General features: G+C 54.3%; 3 protein-coding genes across 4 annotated transcripts in view; 2 read left to right on the forward strand and 1 right to left on the reverse strand.

The window, feature by feature from the left end:
• Positions 1–26,645, forward strand: part of LOC147646801 (uncharacterized) — a 442,845-nt gene that overhangs the window by 136,651 nt on the left and 279,549 nt on the right. The window contains exon 2 of the mRNA XM_086872948.1: positions 3,031–3,603. Coding sequence (XP_086729074.1) covers positions 3,031–3,603 — 573 coding nt within the window. The remainder of the gene's footprint in view (positions 1–3,030; positions 3,604–26,645) is intronic.
• Positions 8,824–15,697, forward strand: LOC147646808 (maestro heat-like repeat-containing protein family member 7). 2 transcript variants are annotated; one of them, XM_086872850.1, is made up of 16 exons: positions 8,824–9,116; positions 9,308–9,449; positions 9,698–9,762; positions 9,872–10,516; positions 10,701–10,849; positions 11,107–11,254; positions 11,461–11,651; positions 11,734–11,871; positions 12,143–12,257; positions 12,430–12,567; positions 12,783–12,959; positions 13,084–13,239; positions 13,399–13,500; positions 14,517–14,619; positions 14,902–14,958; positions 15,260–15,697. In XM_086872850.1, the coding sequence occupies exons 2-15, from the start codon at positions 9,332–9,334 to the stop codon at positions 14,943–14,945; spliced, it is 2,289 nt and encodes a 762-aa protein (XP_086728976.1). In that variant the 5' UTR covers positions 8,824–9,116; positions 9,308–9,331; the 3' UTR covers positions 14,946–14,958; positions 15,260–15,697. The 2 variants fall into 2 exon arrangements, with proteins under 2 accessions (XP_086728976.1, XP_086728975.1); XM_086872849.1 differs by having other exon boundaries at positions 8,847–9,449.
• On the reverse strand, positions 20,856–26,442 carry LOC147646809 (uncharacterized). Its single transcript, XM_086872924.1, has 10 exons — positions 26,227–26,442; positions 25,799–25,870; positions 25,345–25,416; positions 25,071–25,142; positions 24,880–24,981; positions 23,965–24,427; positions 23,268–23,366; positions 22,717–22,824; positions 21,922–22,096; positions 20,856–21,393 (listed from the first exon to the last, which is right to left on the reverse strand). Exons 6-10 carry the CDS (start codon positions 24,020–24,022, stop codon positions 21,150–21,152), a joined length of 684 nt encoding a protein of 227 aa, XP_086729050.1. The 5' UTR covers positions 24,023–24,427; positions 24,880–24,981; positions 25,071–25,142; positions 25,345–25,416; positions 25,799–25,870; positions 26,227–26,442; the 3' UTR covers positions 20,856–21,149.

A 26,645-nucleotide genomic window follows, 5' to 3' on the forward strand; every position in this document is an offset into this window, starting at 1 on the left:
CCTTGCAGGCTGCCCCTGTTTGGACAACCTGCTCCTCACCCCAAGCCTCAGCATGTCTGACATGGCCCACCTGGGACTGACATCCCAAAACATTGATAACATTTCTCTTTAGAATTTTTCTTTATCATTAAAATCTAATTAATTAAAAAAAAATATTTTATTTTTTATAATAATATTGTTCTGTATTTTTAGAACCTAATTTTTTTATTAATATAAAAGAATTGATACAATTTTAGGAACAAAAACCATTATCGGTCTTTGGTTCAAAGTACCACAATTCCCTTCATTAATTAATTGACCACTATTTCTCCCTCTGTATGCTAATTTGTCCTACTTTTAGTCCTTTGATAATATTTTTTAATAATTTTCTCAGACAGGGTAAAAGGGACCACTTTGGGGTCCATGGAAACTTTTCTGGGGAACATTTGGGGCAGTTTTGTGTCTGGGGAGGGAATTTAGAGAGAACTTGGTGGTCTGGAGGACACTTGGGGGAGCCAGGTGGGCACTTAGGGATTCTGTGGGACAATTCGGGGTCTGGGGGAGCACTTGAACGTCCAGGGGGGCGCTTGGAAGTCAGAGAGGGGAATCTGGGGACACTTCGGGGCCCGGGCGAGCACTTGGGGGGCTGTAACGGGGAATCCATGGGCCGCGGGGGATGATGGGAGTTGTAGGTGCCGGTAAAATACGGTTTAATGGGGCCGCGGAGCATCACGGGAGTTATAGGCGCATCTCCAATAGATTCCGGTGGGGCGTGGGGCATGACGGGAGATGGAGTCATGGCAGAAATAGCGCTCTATGGGCGCCGCGGAGCATGATGGGAGCTGTAGTCCAGGAAGTGGCTCGGAAGGCGCGTTTGGCGGTGTGGGGAAGCACTTGGAGAGCACTTCTGCGAACGAGCCGTGGCTGCAGGTCCTCGGGCGAATGTATACGGCTCGGGAGCACTTGGGGGGAACCTGGGGAGCTGTAACCGGGCTCTTTGCGGCGCGGGGCACGGCAGGAGGTTTGGGCGTGGAACCGTGTTCTGGGATGATGGGAGATGAATTCCCAGCAGTGTCTGGAAGGGGCATCTGTGGGGTCGGGAGCATTCAGGGATCCGGGGACGTTTTGGGGGGTCCTGAACGGGCGCTGAGGAGGCACTCAGGGATCCTGGAGGGTTTGGGGCACACCTATGGGACTTATGGGGGGCGATCCCGGGGTTCCGGGGAGCGCCGGGCATATTGCAAGTTCCTTCCAGCATGATCCCATTTGATCTCAACTCTCCCAGTCAGCCTCAGCACGATCCCATTCACTCCCAGTATATCATATTTGCCCCCAACCTGGTCTCAATTGCCCCCTGCAGCCTCCTACTCACTGCCAGTATCATCCCAGTATGATCCCAGTAAGATCTGTCTCCCTCAGTGTGATCGCAGTCTCTCCTGGCATGGTCCCAGCTGTTCCCAGTATCATCCCAGTATGATGTCAGTACACAGCCAGTGCAATCTCAGCCACTGCCAGGACGATCCCAGGATGATCCCAGTACAAACCAGTCCCTGCCAGTGCTGCCACTCCTGGGATCCCCCAGCCCTCTCTGTGTTCCCCCCTCCCGCATCTTCCCAGAGGAGCCCCAAGGGCTGGCAGTCCCCAGCCAAGGTCCCCAGCCAGCCCCAGTTTTGGGGGATCTGCAGCCCCCAATTTTCCCAGTTTCCCTCTCCTTTTCCCCCGGCCGGGTTCCCCTCGTCCCCAGCGCGTGGGAGCAGCGGAGAGCCCCGCGCTGCCCATCCCGACCTGTCCCAGCTCCATCCCCGCTCCTGCCGTGGGCTGTGAGGGGTTTGGGAATGGGTCACTGAGGTTGTCACTGCTCCTGGGGGAGGACGGGGAGGGATGGAAGAGGAGGGACAAAGGAAGATCATAGAAAGAAGAAGGAACCACAAATTCACAGGACCCTCAATAGCCTGGAGAGGAGCAGGGGGGAATCCTTGGACCCCCTGCACTCCAAAGCAGAGAATCAGGGGACAAGGGACCATGGGAATCCAAAAAGCCCCATCATCCCTAAATGAGGAGATGGAAACAGGGGGAACTTTTTGGATTCCTGGCACTCCCAGTAGCCTGAAAAGGGCAGGGACTGAGCAGACAGGGGAACCTGAGTGCAAGCGTAACCCCCAGCAGCTGAGACAGGGAGGAACCCCTGAACACCAAAGGGGAGAGACCAGAGATGGGGAGCTCCTGGGAGGCAATTTCAGGGCTGAATTTTGGTGTCTGGGAGGTTTTTATGGACCCCAGATGACCGGTGACTTCTAAAGATGGTCTTGGACCAAGAGACATTCAAAGTCAATGTACTCTTCCCCTGTTTTACCCATACCAGGATTTCCCAATCCCAGACCTTGTCTGGATGGAGAAGGAGGCTGTGAGGAAGAAGAAGATGCCCCAGGACACCCAGGCAGGTGAGGAGGAAGTCAGTGCCCCTTTCCCTCTCTCTCCTGCTCCATCTCCCAGCTCAGCCTGGCCCCCAGCTGCAGGACAACCCCGCTGCCGACACCATCCTGCTGGGGACGCACTGGGGGGATCTCCTTCCCCTTCCCTCTGGCATGGAGGCAAATCCCATCCTCTCCTTGAACTTCCTCCCCCAGACAAGGAGCTGAGGATGGAGACAAGGGAGGAAAAATCCCCATGGCAGAACCTCATGGAAGAGGCCATTTTGAGCAGCTCCACAGTGCAGGAATCCAATGGGGAGGAAAAGCCCTGGAGATCCCACAGGAGGAGGGGCTCCAAACCCATCCCAGGGTGCTCTGAGGAGGAAAGACCCACCCTGTGCAGGGAAGGTGACCAGAGATCAAGCCAGGGCTCTGAGCTGGTGGTCCATGAGCAGCTTCAGGATGGGGAGAAGCGCTACAAGTGCTTGGAGTGTGGGAAGAGCTTCAGCCACAGCAACAGCCTGATCTGCCACCAGATGATCCACACTGGGGAATGGCCCTACGAGTGTGGGAAATGTGGGAAGGGCTTCAGCTGCAACTCCCAACTCGTCATCCATCAGCACATCCACACTGGGGAGAGGCCCTACGAGTGTCCTGAGTGTGGGAAGAGGTTTCGGAGGAGCTCAGATCTCCTCGTGCACCAGCGGATTCACACAGAGGAGAGGCCCTTCCGCTGCCCCGACTGTGGGGAGGGCTTCAAGTACAACTCCAACCTCATCAACCACCGGCGCATCCACACTGGGGAGAGGCCCTTTGAGTGTGGGGAATGTGGGAAGAGCTTCCGCCAGAGCTCCAGCCTCATTACCCACAAACGCATCCACACTGGGGAACGGCCCTATGAGTGTGGGGAATGTGGGATGACCTTCAGGTGTGGGTCCCAGCTGATCATCCACCAGATGATCCACACTGGGGAGAGGCCCTACGAGTGTTCCAAGTGTGGGAAGAGGTTTCAGACCAGCTCCAGTCTCCTCCAGCACCAGCGGATTCACACGGATGAGAGGCCCTTCCGCTGCCCCGAGTGCGGGAAGGGCTTCAAGATAAGCTCCCACCTCTTCAGGCACCGGCGCATCCACACTGGGGAGAGGCCCTATGAGTGTCCCCAGTGTGGGAAGAGCTTCTCCAGGAGCTCTCACTTGACCAAACACCAACAGAGGCACCAGTAAGGGAAGCCCTGCGAGTGCCCCAAGTGCAGGAAGAGCTTCATGTGCTGCTCCAGCTCCATCCCCTAAGGGAGGCCCCACGCTGGGCAGAGCCCTGATGACCCACGTTTACCGTGACCTGCATTGGGAAGACAGTGAGCTGGTGGTGATTTTTTTTGGCTCTAATATTCTTTTGATTCATCTTCATCCCTTTAAAATTTACAAAATTGGAGTAACAACCAACAGATTCATCAAAGGCATCTAAAATCTCACTTTTTACTAGTGCTTCAAGGGAATCTGGGATTGAGGGAGGTACATGGGAGGGTTTTGGGGGTTATTTGGTGTATTTGTCTCCATCTTTTAGCACTCAAGGAGATGAGAGGGTTTGATCTGTCACCTCAAAACCACTCAATGCCCCCCAAAAAATATTCATTCCCACCCACAATTACTGGATTCCACAGGTCCTCAGGGTGTAATGCCTTAAGTATTAGCTTTCCTATTTTTCATATTCTGCGCTGCCTAGGTTTGTAGTTTTGAACTTCATATTAAGTGTTGGTGAGCTCTCTTCACAGAGGAGGTAGACAAAACAATTCATTTTCTAGCTTGATACTAAGGGCACTTGTTACAAGTTTCAGGCCCAAAAGCATAAACAAGGGTGGACTGAAGAGAGAAAACAAGAAGGACAGGGCTTCGTCATCTGAAGCTGTAATTGAACCCAAGTATGGTGATGGACCTCAACTTCTAAAAATGTGAGACCTTGTGATCAGTTGTCCATTTTTGTGACCATTTTTGCTCCATCTTTGGTGTACTTTTGGCCAGGCTCTTGTACTGCCCAAAGCATATCCTTTAAGGCCTTTAATAAACTTTATTCTTAACTCTGTCTCTTAACTTCTTAGGCTCTGTTCTAGGTCAGCCTTCTGAAGGCATCAGGTGGAATGGGGTTGGAAGGGGATTGGGCCAAGTGGGATGCAAATCAGGAGGGGTGAGATGGGCATTGGGTGGGGCAGGATGGATGTGATGGAGTTTGGGAGGTGTGAAATGGGGGAAATAGGGCTTGGGAAGGGGGTCTTGATGTCCAGCATGGATGGGATGGGTTGGGATTGGGACTGGAGAGGTGGGGTGGGGTCTGCAATGAGACAGTCAAAGTTGGGGGATAATGAACAAAGGGGGAGCCCATTACTGAGTGAGTTTTTGGATATTCTACGTTCCTGCAGAGATTTTGCGGTATCTTATGTTTCTGAGGTGGTTTTTGGGCACTCCCCAAGTCTTACGGGGCTCCTGAGAGCAGCTCCATGGAGCCCCACTGCCAGGAGTGGTTGCCATGGGCATGAGCTCAGAGCTGTAGCCAGAGTGCATTGCCTCAGTGCTTGATAGCAGAGAAATGATGAATGGCCCCAAACATCTCCAGTGTGCGTTTGGTGTCAAGATGAAAAATGAGGGATGGGACCACTATGCTTTGAGATGATTTATTGCTCAAGTAGTTCGATAAGATATCAGTCTCAAGGCATGAGATTAATAGAGGAGCAACAAGTCAGCCATAGCTTGTGGAAGTCAGAGTTTCTTCTCTGCACAGAAATATATAACATTTTGGTCCAATAGGCCAATGGAAAACTGTTCAGACTATTCACTGAGTCCTCATAGAGGTGTAGTGAACGTTGTTTATTTCTATCTTTAGCACACTTTTGTAGGGTCTGACAGGGTTCGCGGGGCTTAACAAGCTACTATTGGTTAACATATATTGTTTGCATTCTTTTGCATGTACACCATGCCATTGTTTTTCTTTATTCTCGCTGTGCCAGGAGAATTTCAACGACAGTGCCTTTAATATTGTCACCTGAATTAAAAGCTGGGTTGTGCAGACAGGCTTTTACTAAAATATCATGCTTTTACTCTATTAAAGTATTTCCTTACATAGGGAATATACATACAGTAAATACAGGATATGTTCTAATACACAGAGTCCTAAGACCTTTCTTTTGTTGCCCAGGGTGTGCAGGGCATACGGGAAGAGACGGAAATGGGTGCTTGTGCTCAGCAACCTGTCAGGGCATGCCGTGGTGCAGGGAAAATGGCCAGAAACCCTTGGCCTTTGGTGGTTCTGCTGAAGGCACAAGCCCTGTCCCATCCAGGAAGTGCCATCTGTGTCCTGCTGCCCCTGTGGTGCTGGCTGGGTTGCTGAGGGCTCCCAGGTGCCTCTTGATCCAGCTCCTCTGGAGCTCCTGTGGGGCTGCAGCGCTGCTGCTGGGCCAGGCTGGGGGAGACGCTGAGGGAACAGGGCACTGGGAGGCTGTAAATGGATGAGGGGCTGTGGAGGCCCAGACGGGACAGAACCGTGGGAAGGCGTGAGGGGGATGTGTGGAGGCTGGAGGCTCCAAGGGGACAGGAGGCCCCTGAGGGGCCGGGGTGGTGGGAAGACCTGAGGAATTGGGTGTCAGAGGCCATAAGCAGCCCCCGGGCAGCCGCCTTGTTCCTGACATCCGGCTGCTCCAGTGCTTCCACAAAATGTCTCCCAGGCCTGCAGCAGAAGCCCTCGAGGCTGGGAAACCAGCCCTCCAGGAGGGTGGGGAAAGCCCAAGGTGCCCAGGCTGGGCTGGCTGGGGACATGGAGGGCAGGGGGGTGCTGCCAGGCCACGGCCACTGGGTGCCTCCAGGAAGGGGCAGTGGGCAGAGGCAGGGCTGGCCACCAGCCCAGGCCCTCACGGCTGCCCAGGCCACGGTGCTGTGACCGTGGCTCTCCTGACACAGAGCTCAGGGCCCACAGAGCTGCTGCCACCATGGGGAGGTTGGCGATGTCTCCTCGAGCAGGGCTGCAGAGTCGCTGCTGCTGAAGAGGCTCTGGAGCCACAGAAACAGCAGCAGAGTGGGCACAGGAACAGCAGCACCCCGAACGTCGGCACCTGCACAGTGAGGTGTCCGCAGCAGCCGGGTGCCAAACGGGGAGGCTGTGGGCACAGCTGCCTTTGGCTTGGCAAAAGGTTTCAGCAGAATTGGCCACAATGGCTTTCTCTTCACTTGCAGCCTCACAGCAACACTGGGCAGCTTCAGCTGCAGCCTGTGCCCGTGACTGACTTGGATGGCTGTGCTTGAGGGTGGGCTCCCCTTCCACACTCAGGTGTCCCAAGGCAGTGGCATTGGTGCCATCGTGAGAGAGAGACACTGATGGGGTTCGAGCCTTGTGCTACACCTGTCCTCCCTCTCTTCTGTGAAGGCATCTTAATGACAGAGGCGTCAGCTCTGAAACTAAACCCTGGACTTGCTTAGAACAATGGAAGAAGCAGCATGTGCTGAAAAAAAGCAGGGACTTACACAGCTCAGTTTTGCTCTCCACTTGGGGAACCACAGAATTCCAGAGCACTTTGTGTTGCAAAGAATCATAAACATCATCCAGTTCCAACCACCCTGCCATGGGCACAGGTGGTGTGCAGACACAACTGTCACTAGAACTGGAAGAACATTTCTCCATGTTTACCTTTTCTTCTCCTGGATTTCAAGCAAAGATGAAAAAATCATCTGGTGAATCACAAATGAATATTGTAGCTCACAGAATTAGGAGCAGGAGTCTCCAGTGGCCCATGGTGTGTCCATTCAACCATTGTTAGATTGTCCAGTTGGACTCAGCCTGGTGCAGCCTGGGCACAGGCACCAGGCTGGTCCATTTCAGCATCCCCAAGTCTTGGTGGCTCCCTGTGCACCCATTGCCTCCTGAATCCATTCTTGAATTCCCAGTTACTGCTGCACAGGACATGAGAACACAGAAATAGCTTGTTTGGCTCATTCTTGTATTCGCTGCTCCTGCCTAAAGGAATCATCAGGACTACATGCTGATGTAAAGATATAGCCAAACAGCAAAGATTTTTTCTGTAATGTCTAATACTAAAACCTTGTGTGACTGTTCAGACACTCTAAAATCCAGGGTGAAAATGACAGCTTTGGTATGGAAGAATCCTAGAAATTTTGACATGTGATTTTTCTAGTCAAGGATTTTAATGCCAATGCGGAAACTACAAAAATATTAAAACTTTTCATTTGCAACCCCTTTGAAATGGCATCAGCACACTTACAGGGGACAGGGTGTGACAGCAGGGACAGTACTTGGCAGTTCATGGCTTCAGATGTGGGAGATAAATATTTTGCCTGGGTTCAACCTGAAGTTCATGTTTTCCCAGGGTTTTGATTGACTGGTCATTGCAGGTAAATTTAATAAATGCAAAAGGATGTAAAAGCACGATTTCTGGAGAATGTGCACCTGGGAGAAAATTGAGAGAAAACCTTGAACACAGCCAGCAGGCTCTGGAAAAATTTTAAAAAGTTAAAATTAAAAATAGATGTAGCTCTGTGATTGTCCAGGCAGGACTTTTTGTGTCTGGGGAAAATGTCTGCCTTGTACCAGCTGCACACAGACAGACAGGCAGCAACTGAAGCCTTGAACATCAGAGAGTGGGCTAATGTTTCTCCCAGAAAAACAGACCGAAGATCAGACTGAAATGTGACAGTGCCTCCGTACAATCAAACCATCCTAGGAAACTCAGCAGCTGATGGTGTTTTTGTGCTACTGCAAACCCCTTCCATGGAAAACCTCATTCCAGGAAGGAGCAACATCATCTGACAGATAGCAAGTGGGCAGCAGTAGCTCCAGGAGCTTCCTGCAGGAAGGAGCCCAGCCCCCAATGCACATGGGCTTTAGCTGCCCTCTGGCACAGAAGCCCCTCAGGGGCACAGGTCTCTGGGGCAGGAGATGGGCACCAGCACTGCCAGGGCTCGGGGGGTGGCAGGTCTGCCTCGGTGGGGACTCTGCCACACCTGCTGATTTCAGTGCTGGCTGGGCCCCAGGGCTCAGAGCAGCATTGGTGCCCTGGCCCACACGTTCCTTGTCTGTGTCACACCTGCAAGTTTAGAATGGTCACCAGACAGGACGTGTCCCAAGAAGGCCGTACCAGCTTCTACCCTTCCATCTGTGGCTGCATCAGCAGCCCTGGGGGCTCCTTCTGCTGCCCTGAGCCTGCAGAGCAGGGCAGCATTTGCTGACGGTTTGAGGTGTTCCAAAAATCCTGTTGGGCTGTCTTAGACACTTTGGGCAAGGGATTCCTTCCAACCTGGGCCACTTAGGGGGGGAGGGGGGCGGCCCCAGGGTAGAGGGCAGTGTGTGCAAGGGCCCTTTGTGACACGGCGCAGCACGGTCACCATGGGATGGAAATGGACAGGGTGTCAGAGGGCCCTTTGTGACACATGGTGACATAGGAGCTGGCGGTGACAGGGCCACACCACAGTGCTCGGTGCATGCGACAGGACAGGACGCGCCAGAGTGGTGCTGTGAGGAGCCCCCACACAGCGCACTCATTTGTGTCTGACCTGGAGCTTTTCCGAGGCTTTACTCCCACAGGTGACCTTTTGGAAAGACTGCGGGACTCGGTGGCCGTGGCCTTCCCGAGGCTTTTCTTTTGCAGGTGTCTGCAAGGCCGGACTGTGGGACTTGGTAACCCAGAGCTTTCCTGAGGCATCTGCCATCCTTCTGGCCTGTGCCCTCAAGGTGAGACTGTGGGACTCGGTGACCAGAATCATTTAAGAGGAGTCTCCTGTCATTGTGGCAGGAGCCCTCAAGACCAGACTGCAGGACTTGCTGTCCTGTAGTCTTCCTGCAGCATCTCTACCGCAGGTGTCTTCAAGGCACAACTGCGGGCTTTGTTGACTCAGAGTTTTCCCAAGGCATCTCTCTTTAAGGTGCCCTCAAGGCCAGACTCTAGCATGGCAGGCAGATTCCTCAGCCTCTTCAAAGTGGTCAGGGGGAAAAGGAAGAAGGACACTGGAGCTGCTCCAGCACAACAGCCTGAAGAGCCGGAGCAGTTCCAGCCACTGCAGGATGGTGAGTGGCAGAGCTGGGCCACAGGGCTGATGGCTGCAGCCAGCTTGGCCCCATCCCATCCCACCTGCTTTGGACATGCCCACAGACAGAATGGAAGAGGGGCCACGGCTGCCCCACCCCCCACAGCAGCCCTGCTCCATCCCCTGGCGCATCCCAGGGCTGTCCCTGCCTGGGGAGTGCACGGCTGGGCTGTGTTCTCCAGCCTCTCCCACAGCCCCTCAGCTCTGGCTGCACTCGCTCTTTGCCAGATGCAGCCATGGACCGGACCCAAGAGCAGGACCCCTCCCTTGGCCGCTTCCGCAGAACGCTGAAGGTACCTGCAGCCATCCCCACCTGGGCTGGGCCTGCTGTCACTGCTCAGCTGAGAACTGCACTTTTAGCACTCCATGGAACATGCCTAGCTTCTCTTTGTTCTCCTGCAGATGTTCCGGAAGTTTGTGCCCATTCAGCGCAGAAAGAGCAGTACCACAGCAACTGAGAGCACAGCCAAGCCTGACTCTGGGCTGACCGAGCTCCAGGCAGAGCCTGATGTCAGCCCAGATTCATCTGAGCTCTCAGAAAAGTTTGACACCGCAGTGACTGAAAACTGGGAAGAGGCTTTTCTCATGTCAATGACTGAGGATGTGGCCATCACAGACACTATCAGTGGAGAGACTCAGGGCCTGACAAAGACTGAAACCAGCCCTGATTTGGCTGAGCACTCAGAAGACTCTGACAGTGCAATGAATGATCACAGGCCAAGGACTGACGTGGAAGTGACTGAGGACATGGCCATCACCAACTCCAGCACTGGTGTGGCCATCACAGACACTGTCAATGAAGAGACTCAGGGCATGACAAAGACTGAAACCAGCCCAGATTTGGCTGAGTGCTCAGAAGACTTTGACAGTGCAATGAACGATCACAGGGCAAAGGCTGACATAGAAGTGACTGAGGACGTGGCCACCACAAACGCCGACACTGGAGTGGCTCAGGACATCGCAAATACTGACACCATGCCCACTCCCACAATTATTCATGCTCCCTCTACAGATTTCTTTGAGGAGAGAGGATTTTCTTCTCAGCAGGTACCCAGCCTGGGGCTAGGGCTGGAGGCCTCCCAGGGTCGTGTGCCCCCTCAAGCCATAGCCACTGGGCCCCCTCAGCCTTTCAGGCCAGCACAGTGTGGTGGGAAGGGAAGCACTTCTTGGGGGAAGCTGGGGAAGCTGATCCCTTTTACAGTGCTCCAAGTCTTTCCCATGCCTCCTCCAGGTGCCAGTCATGGTGAAAAACATTCACCAGAGTCTCATGTCCCATGTCACTGTGGGTGCCAGGCTGGCCACGAACATTCTGAAGCTGGCTGAAAAACACCCTGTTGATGTGGTGCTGACCCTCCTGCGCTGTGCCCCATCATGTGACAGGTATGGGGCCCACATGCCTTGAGAGCTCAGGGCTCACCAGCCTTTAGGGCCCATTGCCCTGCACAGCCTGTCCAATGGGCTCTGCCCAACAGGCAGAGAGGTCCAGGAGCCTTGGGCCCCTCTGTTTCTCCAGGCTGCTGCCAATGTTCCCTCCCTGCCCCTCAGGGCACTGGGGCTTTGTCACTTGGGCTCCCACAGCTGCATAGGTCATGGTGCTGTGACTGAGACACCCCTGATACAGAGCTCTGATCCCACAGAGCTGCTGCAATGATGTGGAGAACTATCGCCTCGTCGGGACCAACAATGGAGAAGGTGCTGGCAATACTGCTCTGTGTGATGGAGGATTGGCCTCTGCACAGCATGTGCACCTCCGATGGGGACAACAAGACTGTTTTTTCCCTGGCTGTGAGTTTATGGGCCCTTGCTCAGTCCCAGATCACCTCTCCAGCAGCTCTCCACCCTCTCCCTGCCTCTGCGAGTGCTGGGCTGAAACCTGGGCTAGGGGGAGGCTCAGGGGACACCAGGCCCGCTGCTCCGCCTGCGTCTCCCCTTGGGCCCTGCCCCATGGACACCTCAGCACTGAGCACTGTCTTTGGGTGCTTCTTTTGCAGGCAACTCTGGTGCTCTGGGTGATTATCCAAGTGCCTGAGTGCCACGAGGCCATGATCCTTTATTCCGCCCGCCTGTTTGTGGCTCTGCTGTTCCATGTTGTCATCACCACCCAGCAGATGCCACCAGTGGAAGTTGACATCTTCTGGAGAGCATGCCAGGAGGAACACCGCCTTCCCAGCAACCCCAACAGGTGCCAGTCCTCCTGTCCTTCCCATGCCTTTGTAGACACTGCCAGTTTTCCCAGTGTGACCTGGGCTTTGCTCTGCACACAGGTTCGCAGTGCAGGCCATGAAGGCTCTGCTCTGCTGTTTGCACTATGATAGTGAGTTGATGGCTATGGAGCGCAAGCGTGGCTGGGACACGCTGCTCTGTGCTGACACCCAGCACTATGCCGTGGGTCTGTTGGCCAGGTGAGACCCCCTTCTCCCCGCTACCTCCAGCTTTTGTGCCCGGTGCCTGAGGTGTCCCCCACAGTCCCTGTGGTCCTGGGCCAGAGGGTCACTGAGAGACGGCTGAGCAGACTGGAAAAGGCCAGGAGAGGATGCCCAGAAGGAGCCACCTCCCAAAGTACCCACAGTCCCTCCAGGGATGCTGAGGAAAGACCAGACCTCAGTGAGTCATTCCTAGGAGAGGTTTGCCCTCCCCACCTCAGGGTCTTTGTGCCTTTTTCCCCGCTTCCAGGGAGATGCACGGTGCCTCCCTATCCTTATGTTCTGGGATTGCACTCCGCCTGCTCCGGCTGCTCAGCAGGGAGGAGCCATGCTGGGATCTGCCCTTCCTGCCATTCCTTGTGGAGGTGAGCTTGATGGCCAGCACTACCTCACTGACCTGCCTCTCAGCTCTCTGCCCTTGCATAGCCACAGCTGCCTGGGACAGTGCCTGCTCCCTGTGCTGCTGCCTGGACCCAGCCCTGTGTGGTTCCAGGCTCCTGCCAGCTGGGTCCCCTGTCACTGCCCTGTGCCTTTCAGGTCCTGGATTGCCTGGACTTGCGTGAACATGGTGACAGCATCCTGGAGATCATGTCAATGCACCTGCAGAATGAGTGCAGGCAGAGGCGTCGCCTGGCGCTCAGAGGCCTCATGGTGCTCAGCAAGGATCCCTCGATGGTGAGGACAGGGCAGTGGCTGAAGCTGTGCTGGGGAAAGCAGCTCCTTGTGCTGGCTGGGCTTCAGGAGCTGAGGCAGCTGCTCCCAGCTCTCCTACCTCACCTGCCTGAGTGCTTTGGGACAGCCCTTTGGCCTCTGGGCCCGGCAGCAGCAGAGTGGGGCTGCAGTGCCAGGGCCGTTCATGGCTTCTCATCACAGCCTTGTTTTCCACACAGGCCATAAGAATGTGCAGCCTGTCTCAAAGCCTTCTGGAGCTGCTGGGTGATGCAGACAGAGATGTGCTTGGCATGACCCTCCACGTGTTCACTAATATGCTCAAGACCAAAGACATCCTGATATCCAGTACCACTGCCCCAAAGCTGGCTGAGGCACTCCTGCTGCTCTTTGACCATGTAAGGCTCTGTGCCCCCAGCCACGAGCACTGGCTGCTGTACAAAACTTTGCTTGACAGATATTTGGGCCTTCACCCAGTGAGCCTGGAGTAATTGGTATTAAGTTCTTTTTCTCTTCCTTCAGGACCACAGCCATGTGCAGCTGCTCTCCCTTGACCTCTTCTTCAACATGATGGACTTGGTAATGGATGAGGGAAAAAAGCCTCTGGAGAAGATTTTGAGCCAGAGCCTGATTCCCCTCTTCATCCACTGCTATGATGTGAACCAGCATGTGGCGAAGGTCAGGTTTTGTGTGATGCTGGTGCATCCCTGGGAGGGGCATTGGCTTCCTCATGCCCTAGAACCTCCCAGGCTGCAGCCTCCTCTGGGCCCTGTCACCCAGACAAGAGTCCTGTGCCCTTGGCTGCATTGCCATCTCTGCATCTCTGCTGCTCTCCAGGCCTCTCGGAAAACGCTGATTCGTGTGGCCGAGTTCCTGAAGAGGAGAAATCTCAAGCAGCTGATGAAGAAGGAGCAGCTGTCGAACTTTGCAGAGTGTCTGGTAAGGACAGCCTAGAAGCCCCAGCCTCAGCCTGGAGAAGACCCTTGGCCCCAGCACTCAGTGTGTGGTGCTGGCATCTGTGCCCCTGCCTGGTGCCGCAGCCAGGGGTGCCAGCTTGCGCCGCACACACCGCTCCCTTCCCTGGGCCGCACACGTTCTTCTCCAGGCTCCCGTGGCCCCGAGCCGGGTGCCAAAGGAGCCCTTGGTATGCGGATAGAAAAACTCTATAGCTCACAGAGTAGTTATGAGAGTAGGTATGAATTTATTCAGTGCTGAGGTGCATGGGGGATATCTCCTCCAAAAGCATGCACACCTTGGAGACTTGTTTCTCCCTTTTTATTCTCTACAAACCAGGGTTACACAGTATGCCTAATACATATTCATTTGCTAACCCTGCCTTTCCCCGCTTCATACTAAAATTAGTTCCACGCCTATTTGCAGCTGCACACTGCTCCTTGTTGGTCACTCTGGTGGTCGTCTGGGGGTCTTTAGGGCTGAAGTCAGCAATTTTCCTGCAGCTGAACTTTTCACCTTGTCTTTTTGTGCATGCTCCTTTCAGTTCTTTTGAACCCTCTCTTTCCATTTCTTGTGGCTTAGGGGTCCAAAAGAATCCAAGGAACCCCCCTCATCCTATGGTGCATTTATGCTTGCATCCTGTTTACGTATTCTAGCTCTTTATCTCATCCTGCAGTCTTTATTCTCTTCCTGCTCTTATGGGAGCAGTCAGCATTTCACACAGGTTTTGTAGCCCCTTCTTTTACTCAAGGCAATTTTTATAAATGATTCCTAATTCCTAATTTCTCTGTTTCACCCTGGCCCACTGGGGCTGTGGGCCGGGTCGGCACCGCGGCTCCCCAGGCAGCACCCGGCCCTCTGCCCCCTCCAGAGCCCGGCGCCAGCGGCTGCTGGCCGGGCCTCAGGGCTGGGCGGGCACGGGAGGCCGGGGCTGGCCGCAGGCAGTGCCCGACCGAGGGGCACAGCCCGCGCCAACCCTTCCCTCCTGCCGCTCTCTGCAGCTGGCACAGGACGAGAGGCGAGCAGCTGAGCACCTGCGCCGGGCCCTGCCGTACCTGCAGAGCCCACAGGAGTCCCTGCGAGCGGCGGCCATCAGGTTCATCGGTGAGCCACGAACCTGGCTGGGCTCCCTCCCCGCCCCGCCGCAGCTCGGGCCCAGCCGCGGCTGCTGCCCCGGCAGCGGCACCCGGGCCCGGCGCCCTGGAGCCCCGGCTGCCCTCGGGGCTGCTGCCGGCCTCTGGCAGCCGTGCCCTTGGGCTGAGTCAGGATGCGGCACGGGCCCGGGCTGAGCCCTGCCGGGGGCGGGAGGGCGTGTGGCCCCAGGGCTGGCAGCGTCGCTGGCAGGGAGCTGTGCCGCTGGGGCCCTGACAGGCTCTGTGTTCCCAGAGATGGTCGAGGTGCCAATGAGGGGGCAGCAGGAAGAGCTCTAGGCCTTCAGTAAGGGTGAGTGAGTGCTGTCCGTGGGGGCTGGCGGGGGGAGCTGCAGTCTCTGCCCTGGCCACTGAGGGCTTTGCTCCCTGTGTGGACAAGGGGTGGTGAGGGCAAAGCACAGAGAGATTTCAGGGACGTGGGGCGGGGGGTTTGGCGGGTGTGCATTCGTGACCAGGACCTTGCAGCTGATCCCGTTGTCCACTCCCCTCTTGTAACTCTGGCAAGAGCAGGCTGGGATGGCCTTGGCAGGACATTCTCCTAGGATTCCCGCAGATGCGGGCTCTGATTGTGGCTCTGTTCCTCTCTCTTCCAGCCTTTTAAGCCCTGAGGAGGAATGACAGCCCTTCCCAGACAAACATAGTAGTTCAACTGATATTCAGTGAAAGAGCTGCAGAAGTACACTCATCTGCTGGCTCAGAAGAAACAGTGTTCATTGAAGACCTCCAGATGCCATGGAAGATGAGAACACCTTGACACCAGAAGAGACCAGCTGGAGCTCCAGGCACAGCTAATGATTGGCACAGCTGAGCCTGTGGGAAGCTCATGTGGCTTCAGCCCTCTCCCTGCCTGTAGATAGTTCCCTCCCTGCAGCCCTCAGACACTGCCCACTCCTTCTTTTTCCCTTCCACTCTTCCTCCCTTTTGACAGCTCCATCCCCCCAGCCCTCAGACTGTGCCACCCCCTTTTTTGCCTCTCAGCTCATCCCTTTGCTTTGCCTTCCAGCAATAAACAGTTTGGCTTTTTCACTTAACCTGCATCTATGTGGAGCTGAAGGGTCACAATTCTGGAGTTCTGTGACACAAATCCTGAGCCCTGAGACACACGGGCCCCTCCTGCTGTTCTCTTCTGCACTGTGTTTTGTTCAGAGATGCAGAGGAACGAGCGCAGATCAGGCTGGATAGGTCCGTGTGCTGAAGGTCCAGTTCCACAACATTGTGGAGTTAAAGGTCTTGCTGAGCACCCTGAGCCTTGGATTTTGGAAGAGCCAAGCTGAGTATGCCCTGAACCCTGCTGTGTGGGGTTCTGTGTCAAGCATCCACAGACAGCAAAGGAGCTTAGAATGCCTGAGGCTTTCAAGAATAGCTTCCTGAAAGCACAGTAATGCTCCATCCCTGCTCAGGATCAGGAAGAGGGCAGAACCAGAGAGCATCTGGGCTTAACAGGGAGCTGTGGGTGTGTCTAAGAGCAAATGAAGCAGCAGCACAGTGGCTGAGACTAGGACGCACAACCGTGCCGGCGTCCGGAGCGCTGTCAGGCAGTGCCGGGATCCCGGCTTTGGTTCTGGGCCCCACAACTGAGGAACTGCAGCCCCTGCCTCAGAGCCTGTCAGAAAGCCAAGCAAGTGAGACCAGAGGGAGGGCATCCTTCCAGTCTCTCTTGGGCATGGCCACAAAACAGCTCCTGCTCCTTCTTCCTCCGCCTGTTTGGGCTCTGCTGTTGCAAATGGAGACAAGTTTAGACAAGTTCTGCCTTTGTCTCAGCTTTGTGGCAGCAGCTCATTTTGAGGCAGCCTGCACCCCAAATGTCACTCATTCACAAGTTCTTAAGAATGGCTGATTGGGTTTATTATAAAATGAATTCTTTATTGAATTGACAAAGGATTAACAGACATCAGACTTTAAACAGACCACTTAGTACATAGGACAAAACAAAAAGAGCCACTACTAGATCAAAAATACAGTGGACAATAAAGGGTACCTTGTTATAAATCCATGTTGCGATACTGGCTTTTGCAAGTATTAAGATGAATGCTGTATGTTCTATGCTTTTGCAATGTCTTTTTCTCCTGCTAGCAAGTTTTAGGCATAGGTCAAGAAGAATTTTGGACGTTAGGGCAATGTCCTGTCTGTGCAAAGCAAGATAACCTCCAGGAAACAAATGATGGGGCCCAGGCTGCTATCAACACTGACCACCTGCAGAAGAAGGAAGCCCAGCCCAAATAAAAATGTGCTAAAGGGAAATAAAATCTGTAAGACACATGCTCTAAAAAGGCAGATTCAGGGCGTAGACATGAAAAATACTTTTTGGAAAAATATGAATATGCATTAAAACCCCACAGCAGAATGGGAGTGTTCCAAAGATATCAGGTGTGTTCCTGGCAATGCACCAGGATACCCTGGCTGTTTTAACCCTTTGCTTTATTGTCTTTGTCTCCTAATTGTCTTTTTGTTTATATTAAACCTTTTATAATTTATTAAGTGAGTGAACCTCGTTTTTCACAATAGGAAGGAGTTCTTCACAGAAAGGCTGATTGGGAATTGGAATGGGCTGGCCAGAGGGGAGGTGGTGGAGTCACTGTGTCTCTCCAGTGGTGTGGGGGAGTAACATCAATCTCTGTGCAATAACTGATTTTGCTTTAAAACAATTGCTTCAAAATTGCTTCCTGTTCCACCGTGTCTGTGCTGGTTTGTATTAGTTGATAGTTGGTGAGGAGGGAAGAAGCCACCCATGCAAATGCTTTTTCTAGGAGGGGGCTGCTAAGAGCTTCCTCTGTGCTTAGCAAAACCAATAGCTGGCTGGCTCTGAGAATTGACAACCTATGAAACCATTTAGAAGCTGGATTCTCCTCTGTGAAATCCACATTTTAAAGACAGTCAAGCCGAGGAAAGCTCTCTGTTGTTTCCAGCTGTGAAGAGTTAACTGGGTGCTGGTCAGGCCGGCCCTGCTCCACCCTGGCCTGCACCGAGCCGGGCTCCGCCAGGCCCCCTTCACCACGGCCCGCGCGGCCCCAGCGGCTGCCGGGCACAGGGAGGGGAAGCCATCGGCCCGCAGCTGAAATTGAAGGAAGCAGGGGCCTGGGACCAGCCATGTGGGCAGAACAGCCATGACTGTTCTGGCTGGGCCCCCTGAGATCTTTGCACAGCTCCAGGGCAGCCTGAAATTCATCACTGTGACTGCTTTTGGACCAGGCAAAAACCATCATGATCATCTGCAGGCCTGGGTGAGATATTAACTATTTCAGTGCACAGATGAGACCTGCAGACCCCGATCCTCCCCTTGGGTGAGAAAAAAGAACAGAGTGAGGACATGTAGAAGACAACATGAAGACGCCAAAGTCAGTAAAGAAGGAGTCAAGTCCCAGATGAAAGGAGAATGAGGAGATGCCTTAGTATTGGGGCTGAAAGTTCTTTTGGTAAGGCCATGGACATGGACTATGATACACTAAAATATCCCCTTTAATTCATTAGAAAATATGGAGAGCTGGAGTGTTCAAACTCTAAACATGGGCTGAGGCCTGTAAGAAACGGTCCAAAGTTTCCCTCATCTGCCTCATAATCATTGCAAGAACAGAGACTGAGACCCTGAAGACACCAATAGAATTTGTGCAGGGGTTCTGGCCTGGTTGAGGTGGAAGCTTACCAGGCGATTGTTTGCAGGCGTGCTTTCTGTGCTGTCAAGGTACACTGCCTTCATTCCTGCTGGTGAGCAGGGACTTGTAAGGAGCGGCCTGTTCTGTACCTTACACCTGCTTCCCAGAGCAAGGGGTCTCATCAAAATAGCCGAGGAATTTCCCCACCTCTTGGCCAGCTGCCCCTTGCTTTGAAACAGACTGTAAAAATGACTTTTCCAAGTTACTTTCTTTGAGAGAGATGTCTCCATGGAAGAAGACACCGGCGACCCTGTCTTGTCCGTTGGTAGCTATAACCCCACCCCCCCCCTTTTTTCTCCTTGCATTTTGCCTCTTTATCCCTCTCTCCCTCTCTCTCTCCCTGTCCTCTATCGCATCACCCTTGTTGCTGGCACTAAAATAAAGACGCATTACTGCTGTTGTGATTTAAACTGAAATCCTTTGGTGTCCTTTTTGCAATCTGAGATCAAATGAACCTCTCATGACTCCCACTTGTGTTAGCGGATCGTGACACTCGGGAGCGGGGTGACCCAAGGTGCGGCTTAGAGCAAATGCTCCACGGCACGAGGATATTGGTAGGCGCACGGTGGAGACCAGGATGAGGAGGAGATCTCCAGTATGGGTTCCAAAGGCTTTTACTCCACTGGAGCATCCAGGGACTGAAGACCAAGAACACAACTGAGTGTGGGTTTTTATATGGGGGAGGCCAGAGGGAGGGCACAAAATTTTAACCAATAGGAAGAAACTATGGGAGGAGTGGAAGGTTCCATTCAACAATACAATAGGGGAAACAAGGGGAGCAGAGTGGGTCACATGGGCCAATGGGGAATTGGAGATTAGGGGATTTCCAGAGGGGCGGTTCAGGTAGGAGGCTGGCCTAAGGGAAGACTGACAAATGGGTGTAATGACAGATGGGGAACATGAGAAAACAAGGGCTGGGCTTGAGGCAGGTTGGATTGATAGGTGGGTAGGAGGATACAAACTAGGAGCAAACCAATGACTTAGGGGAATAATTGGAGAAACCATTCAAACAAAGCAGACATCACAACAATAGAACTGTTAACCATTACAGGAGGTGGCATCTTCAAGAGGCGATGGCATGTGAGTGAGCTCTTGCCACATTGACACTCATTGTTCTACATGGAAAGGGACATGGAGAACTTGCCTCCAGCATTCTCCATGGATCTCAAACTGTCACGTGCCAGGGCTTCCAAATAATCCATGTTCTGATATCAATCTAGACGGGAGCACAGATCAGAAGCCTTTCCATGGTGCCCCCAGTGGAGCCGCGTCCGCCTTTGTCTGTCAGGAAAAGGGATGCGGGAAAAGTGGGCAGGTGCCACCCTGCTCTATTTGTGTGCCAGGCCTGAGCCTCAAGTGTTTCTGGTTTCTTAGCTAATTTCTCCCTGGCTCCTCTTTAATATGAGCAAGAGAAGAGCATCGCACAGTCCAGTTTGACAAATAAGGCTTGTGCACAACTGAGTGCTTCCACTAAATTAAGAACCCAATGTGCTTGAAAGCCGACCTTCTGTTTGCTCAGGCCTCCTCACCTCTGTAGATGAGGTGACTTTATGCTGCTGGTATGTGGGTTTTAGGAGTATGTGGGTTTTTATCTGTGATAGAGGTGAGGAAGTGTTGAACTCATTCCAATGAGCTAGCCAAAGCAGTGACTTTAGTGTCTCTTTGGCTGGGAAGTAGCACCGGCCTTGTTGAATGCAGACGCACGAGCAGGGCTCCTCCAGCAGCAGGGACACACCATGAACCAGGAGGGGACCGTGGTACCAGAGGGGACTGTGGCACCAGAGGGGACTATGGCACCAGAGGGGACCGTGGCACCAGCCGTGCCCAAGGCCTGAAAAGGGTGGCAAAGTCAGGTGGTGCTGCCTGGCTGCATGAACAGCTCGGGCAGGGCGTGGTGAGGAGCCAGGTCTGGGGGCCATCCAAGGAGTCCTATCAAGAGCAAATGGTTCTAATATTCTCTCTGGGAAAAAAAAGGAGCAATCTTTAGAGTGAACTGAAGTGCTAATAAATATTTGCTCATGTATGGTGGGGTTTCTCTGCAAATGGGCTTTGATGGGAAATTTCTGACCACATTTAGTTTTGCTCTGTAAGTTGAGCACCTGAGTAGCTTTGTTGAGGAATGGAGAATTGTTTCTGGCTCAGTATTTTCTCAGGAGGAGCCTTACATTTTAGCACAGGAGGAAGGTAATGCAAAGGTTTAAAAGCTTTCCCCTCCTGAAGTGACACACTTTCTGAGGAGTCTGAGGAGAATTCCCCTCAGCCTCTGCCAGGGCTGTTTGCCTCTTCTGCAGGCTCAGGATTCTGGGAGTTCCAGGAGCCTCAGCTGCCACGGTATTTTCCTCTGAATATTTCTTGTTGTGCAGTATACAGGGAGAATATTTTGTGTGAGATTCTCCTCTGGGCTTTGAGGTGAATCTCAGTAATTCTGTTGATTTTCATGTCCAGATGAACTTTTTCTAGATAGGAAGGAAAAGGGAAGAGGCACCATGGAAAATTAATTGCTCAAAATTTGAGTGGCCCAACCACATTAAAAATGAAGTCTAAACTGAAGAAATCTTTTATTTTTATTTTTTTTTCCTTGCTAGGTGGGGTAAAACATGAAGTGTAAATAAATAAAGTTCTTTGAAAAGGTTCAGCCAGCACCCAGCTGTATGAAAATCAAAAGGGATAAGACAGGGCATGGGAAGAATCTTCAGCCCTTCCCACTGAAGGTAAAAGAGTAGGAAAAGTGCCTCTGGCTGTTACCCACAGGTAATGTGTTATTTGAAGCCAAGAGCAGATGCCCCAAGCTGCTGGTGGCCCAAGCCCTGCCATGGCTGGCCCACTTTCAGTCCTAGCTGGACCAGGGTGGCCGGCTTGGGAGGGGAGGAGGTGGGGGAATCTCAGGGGGCTTCCTCTTCACAGCTGGGCTGGGGGGCCGTGGGGGAGGCACGGAGTGCTGGTGCTCTGCTTTCCAGGTCGACTCCTGCTTCTGAGGCCACATTTGAGAGCTGTCGAAGGAGGCAGTCTCTGGGCTCCCTGGGGGCAAGGGAGAATCACACCTTCTTGGCTGGTATGCTGGAGCTGCAGCAGGGTGACTGTGGAGAGAGGAGGTGGCTGAGGCCCCCAGCTGCCATGGGCTCACAAGGACCCTCCTGCACAGCAGGGCCCAGAGCGGCCAAGGCTCCCCAGCACGGCTGGAGCTGCTGGCACAGCTTGGCCCAGCTGGACAGCTGCCCCTCAAGGCCCCAAGCAAGCAGGGGATGGCTCTGGGCAGGGTCCCTGGCCAGAAGCGGGCCCCAGAGCACCTCTGCCTTTCAAGGGCAATCTCGTCCCCGCTCTTTCTCCTGCCCACCTTGCTTTGCCTCTGCCCACTGCTCCGGGGGCTGCTCTTAGCCAGGCAGCCTCAGTGGGAGCCAGCACTGGCTGCAGCCCCAGCGGGCTCCCCAGGACAAGGCCCAGCAATTAAGAGGCCAATGAAAGGCCTGGGCAGCAGCAGAACTCTCAGCAGAGTTATTTGGGCAACCACTGATTACCCACAAGTGCACAGCAGCCTCACTGGGAATGTTTCCTGACTATGAGCAGCCTTTCAAGAAGCTGGAGGGTGGAGATGAACAACAACTTACCGTTTCTTGTCCTTCCACCACTGGAATCCAACATAGCACAGGACCATGGAAAGTGGCACTGTGAACAGTGTCACTGCTGTGCCTATCATGCAGGACTTGCGCACATCCTGCGGGCAGAACACTCTTGGGGTGCTCGGTGGCTTCTCAGCATTTATATTGGACTTGCCAAGCGCATCTGTGGGAGCAATGGGCAGCGTGAGCCTGTGCTGTGCTCCATTGCTGAGCTGGCAGCACGCTGGATACGGCCAGGACATTCTCTGTTTCCCCCAGAGCTGGGGCCTGCAGGCACCTTGCCACCCCTTGGCACAGGCTGTGCCACCCAACAAAGCCCAGAAGGCCGAGAGCAGAGCCCAGGACAGCACAGCTGCTTGGGCAGTGGCTCCTAACAGGGACACGGGTCAACCCATCCCTGAGCAGCCACTGCCACCCCTGACCCTCCCTGCTCTGTGACAGCTCCCCCAGCCCAAGGGGACAGAGCCAGGCCCTGTAAGGGGCCAGTGCATCCCCTGCCCAGTTGGGAGCCAGGGCTGGCTGTGGCCCTGGGCTCACGGCAGGGCTCCCACTCGGGGCTGCTCCTGTGTCTTGGGCCTCTGGATGCTTAGGGGCAGCTCCAGGAGCAGCTGCAGGGGGAGAGATGTTGGTGCACAAGTCCCAATTCCCAGGGGCTGGGAATGAGCTCCAGAGGCCTGGAAGCCGCGGCACCTCCAGCATTGGCTGCTGCCGGGCCATGCAGGCCCTGAGGGAAGAGCTGCTGGCACACAGCCCTGCCGAGGGAGAGCCCAGCACAGCAATTACCTCCTGTGCCTGGGCCTGGCATCTCCTCCTTTCCTGCATCAGGAGATGGCACAGGGACATTCCTTCCTCTAGCATATGCCATCATCTGCACAAACATCTGCTCCAGCACTTGAGAAAGGAAAAAGGACAGCTGGATAAGATAGAACTGTTCACCATTAGGGGAGGTGGTATCTTCAGGAGGCAATACTTGTTAAAGTCATGGATAAAGGTCAGAAAATATCCAGGTTATTGGGGCTGGGCCAGGGCTCTCCCTCCTCCAAACAGCCGCTACACCTGATCTAGCCCAAGACCAGGAAATTTCAGAGGATCTCAGGGTGTGCATGGCCCATGCTGCAGTTTGGGCTCCCTGTCAGCTGATGCCAAATGCCTTCCTACAGGGACTGGGGAGAAGCTGCAGCCAGGCCAGGCTGGGAAACAGCCCTGCAGGCCATGAAAGCAGCAGCGGGGCAGCAAGGCTGCCATGGATCCCTTCCTGCTGTGCCAGGCACGGCGTGTCCTGATGTGCCCCTGGCCGCTGAGTGTCAGGAGAAGGCTGAGGGACATGAACCCACCACGGCGTCTCTCCAGATCACTCAGCATCCTGTCCAGAAGTTGGGATGCCTCCAGGGAATTCTTGTCTTCTATCTCTTTGTTCTTCCATCTTGGAGGACCTTAATGGAAAGTAGTTCCATTTCTCCATCAGTCCAGAGTAGCAGTGAGTGCACCTGGGTGACTGGTGCCCTCCAAGGCACTCCCTCCTCTCTGCCTTCCACTCAGGAGCAGGAGCAGGGGGACAAGGTGCCTGCAGTGGGCCCACACTGGGATAGAAGAAGCCCCTTGCATTGCAGTCAGGGGAGAAAGGACTCCCTGGAGCTGCCAGCAGCTCTGAACTGAGCCCCAGGCAGGGCCAGGGCTTGGCAGCAGCAACAGGAGCAGCTCAGTCTCCCTGGGGCTGGCAAAGGAGCCACACGAGGCACAGCCCTGGGGCACAGCCCTGGGCCCGGCCCCTTCCTCTCTGATCTTCCTTGTAGCTGCACAGAGCACACGGAAAGTGACACGGGCATTGCACAGTGGAAGAAGATTGACAGCTAAATCCTCCTTCCTCCCACTGACAGCAATGCTGTGGGATCACTCAGGGCTCCAGATGGGAGCAGAGCGAAGTTCCCAGAATACATCAACCTTCAGATTCTTAAGGGAAATGGCATGAGAGTGAACTCTTGCCACACTCACACTGATAATTCTGTGCAGAAATGGACATAGAGAACTTGCCTCCAGCATTCTCCATGGATCTCAAACCATTATGTGCCAGGGCTTTCAGATGCTCCATGTCACGATCCCAATCTAGAAGGGAGCACAGATCAGAACCATTCCATGGTGAGCTGGGACCCCCTTCTGCCTTAGGGAACTGGGCACTGCAAGGGGGTCAGGTAAGGCCATGGGAGCCAGATGTCAATGGACATGGCCAAAGCTGCAGAGGGGCCTGGGGAGCTCTGGGCTGGCCGTGGACGCTCTCAACACCTTTTCCATGCTCTGTGCAACATCCCTGAAAGGCAGGCACTGCCAAGCAGCAGATATTTACAGCTCAAGCCTCAGCAGGGTTCAGGCCCAGAGGCACAGCAATTACCTCCTGGGGCTGTGCCTGGCATGGCCTCCCTTCCTGCAGCAGAGGCTGCCCATGAGCCACTGCTTCCTCCGGGAAACGCTGCCTTCAGCACAGCCTTTGGGTTCATCTCTGGAGAAAGGAAAAGCCACAGCTGGATCAGATGGAACCATTCTCTTTTCAGGGAAGTGGTGTCATCATGATGCAATACTAGTCGAGGTCATGCATAAGGATTAGGAAATCATATAAACTTATGGGATTGGCCAGAGCCCTCCCTCCTCCAAACAGCCCCTACACCTGATCTAGCCCAAGACCAGGAAATTTCAGGGGATCTCAGGATGTGCATGGCCCATGCTGCAGTTTGGGCTCCCTGTCAGCTGATGCCAAATGCCTTCCTGCAGAGGCTGGGGAGAAGCTGCAGCCAGGCCAGGCTGGGAAACAGCCCTGCAGGCCATGAAAGCAGCAGTGGGGCAGCAAGGCTGCCATGGATCCCTTCCTGCTGTGCTGGGCACGGTGTGACCAGATGTGCAGAGAAAGCCCCCAGCTGCTGAGTGTCAGGAGGAGGCTGAGGGACATGGACCCACCTTGTCCTCCCTGCAGCATTTCCTTCAGCATTTGCTGCATGGTATTGGATGGCTCATGGGGTTTCCGGTGTCCTGCAGCTTTGTTCTTTCCTCTTGGAGGACCTTATAAAAAAATATATATCCATTTCCCAGGAATAGATCCTAAAAAATCAGGGTTCAGCTTGTGGGATCAGCAAGGACACAATACTCACCCCTGCGACGGGAGCTGGGCTTGCGTGCAGCATCCAGCCCAGGAGCCTGGAAAGTCCTCCCTGCAGACACACCTGTAACTCAACAGCCACAGAAGCTTCTGTCATGTCTGCTGATCTGCAAAGGCAGCACTGAGCTGCAGGAGCGGTGAGGGGATCACGCAGGGCGAGGGCACACACGTGCACAGCTCTGTCCTGGCACCTTCAGCGATGCTGCCCTGGCTGTGATTTGGGCTCTGAGCTGGCAGCTCTCCCAGGGGGAAAGGCCTTGACCTACCCTCACCATCTCCCAGAGCCTCAGTCCTGGATGTGGGTTGGGAAGCCAGATCACCTTCACCAAGAGGCTTGGCTGCAAAGAAAGGCAGGACAGAAGAGTTCCCATGGCACTGTAGAAGATCCTCAGGCTCCCTGGGGCTGGCAAAGGAGCCACACGAGGCCCAGCGCTGGGGCACAGCCCTGGGCCCGGCCCCTTCCTCTCTGATCTTCCTTGTAGCTGCACAGAGCACACGGAAAGTGACACTGGCATTGCACAGTGGAAGAAGATTGATAGTTAAATGCTCCTTCCTCCCACTGACAGCAATGCTGTGGGATCACTCAGGGCTCCAGAACGGAGCAGAGCGAGGGTTCCAGAATCCATCAGCCTTCAGATTCTTAAGTGAAGTGGCACGTGAGTAAGTTCTTGCCACATTGACACTGATTATACTGAGCAGAAAGGGACATTGAGAACTTGCCTCCAGCATTCTCCATGGGTCTCAAACCGTCATGTCCCGGGCCTTCCAGATGCCCCATGTCACGATCCCAATCTAGAAGGGAGCACAGATCAGAATCATTCCATGGTGAGCTGGGACCCCCTTCTGCCTTAAGGAACTGGGCACTGCAAGGGGGTCAGGTAAGGCCGTGGGAGCCAGATGTCAATGGACATGGCCAAAGCTGCAGAGGGGCCTGGGGAGCTCTAGGCTGGCTCTGGTCACTCTCCACCCTCTTTGCAGGCCCTGTGCAAAATTCCTGGAGAGGCAGCAGGACCAGCCCAGGGGCTCTGGGGACTCTCTCCCTCCCACAGAGGAAACCCTCCCTGAAGCCCTGCGGAAAACCATCCCCAACGCTTCCCAGGGAGAAGGAAGTGCTGTCCCAGGAAAGGGAAGCCAGGCCCTGGGCTCACCTGCTCCCTGTGCTCGCCATGGAGCAGCCTGGGCAGCCCTGTCAGGCAGGGCCACTGCCAGGAGGAGCAGGAGGATGAGGTGCAGAGCAAAGGCCATGGTGCCTTGCCCACTGCCAGTCCTGCAGCTCTTGCTGCCACCACTGTCCTGACACCGCTGTCCCAATGTCAGCACCGCTGCCGCCGCCGCTGCTGCCACAACAGTCGTGGTCAAGGACTGACTGCTTGGTCCTTGTGGTGCTGTGCAACCACGGGGCTCTGGGACCTCTGTGACCTCAGAGCCTGCTGTCACCTCAGCCTGCTATCACCCCAGAGACTGCTGTGACCTCATGGCCTTGGCTGTACCCCCTGAGTGTTCTCCCCTCTGTACTCCAATCTGTACTGGACTGATTGTAAATCTTTGACTTCATCAAAGGGTCATT

The sequence above is a fragment of the Cyanistes caeruleus genome, unplaced genomic scaffold (genome assembly GCF_971803275.1).
Source record: "Cyanistes caeruleus unplaced genomic scaffold, bCyaCae1.hap1.1 HAP1_SCAFFOLD_78, whole genome shotgun sequence".
NCBI classification, from domain to species: domain Eukaryota; kingdom Metazoa; phylum Chordata; class Aves; order Passeriformes; family Paridae; genus Cyanistes; species Cyanistes caeruleus.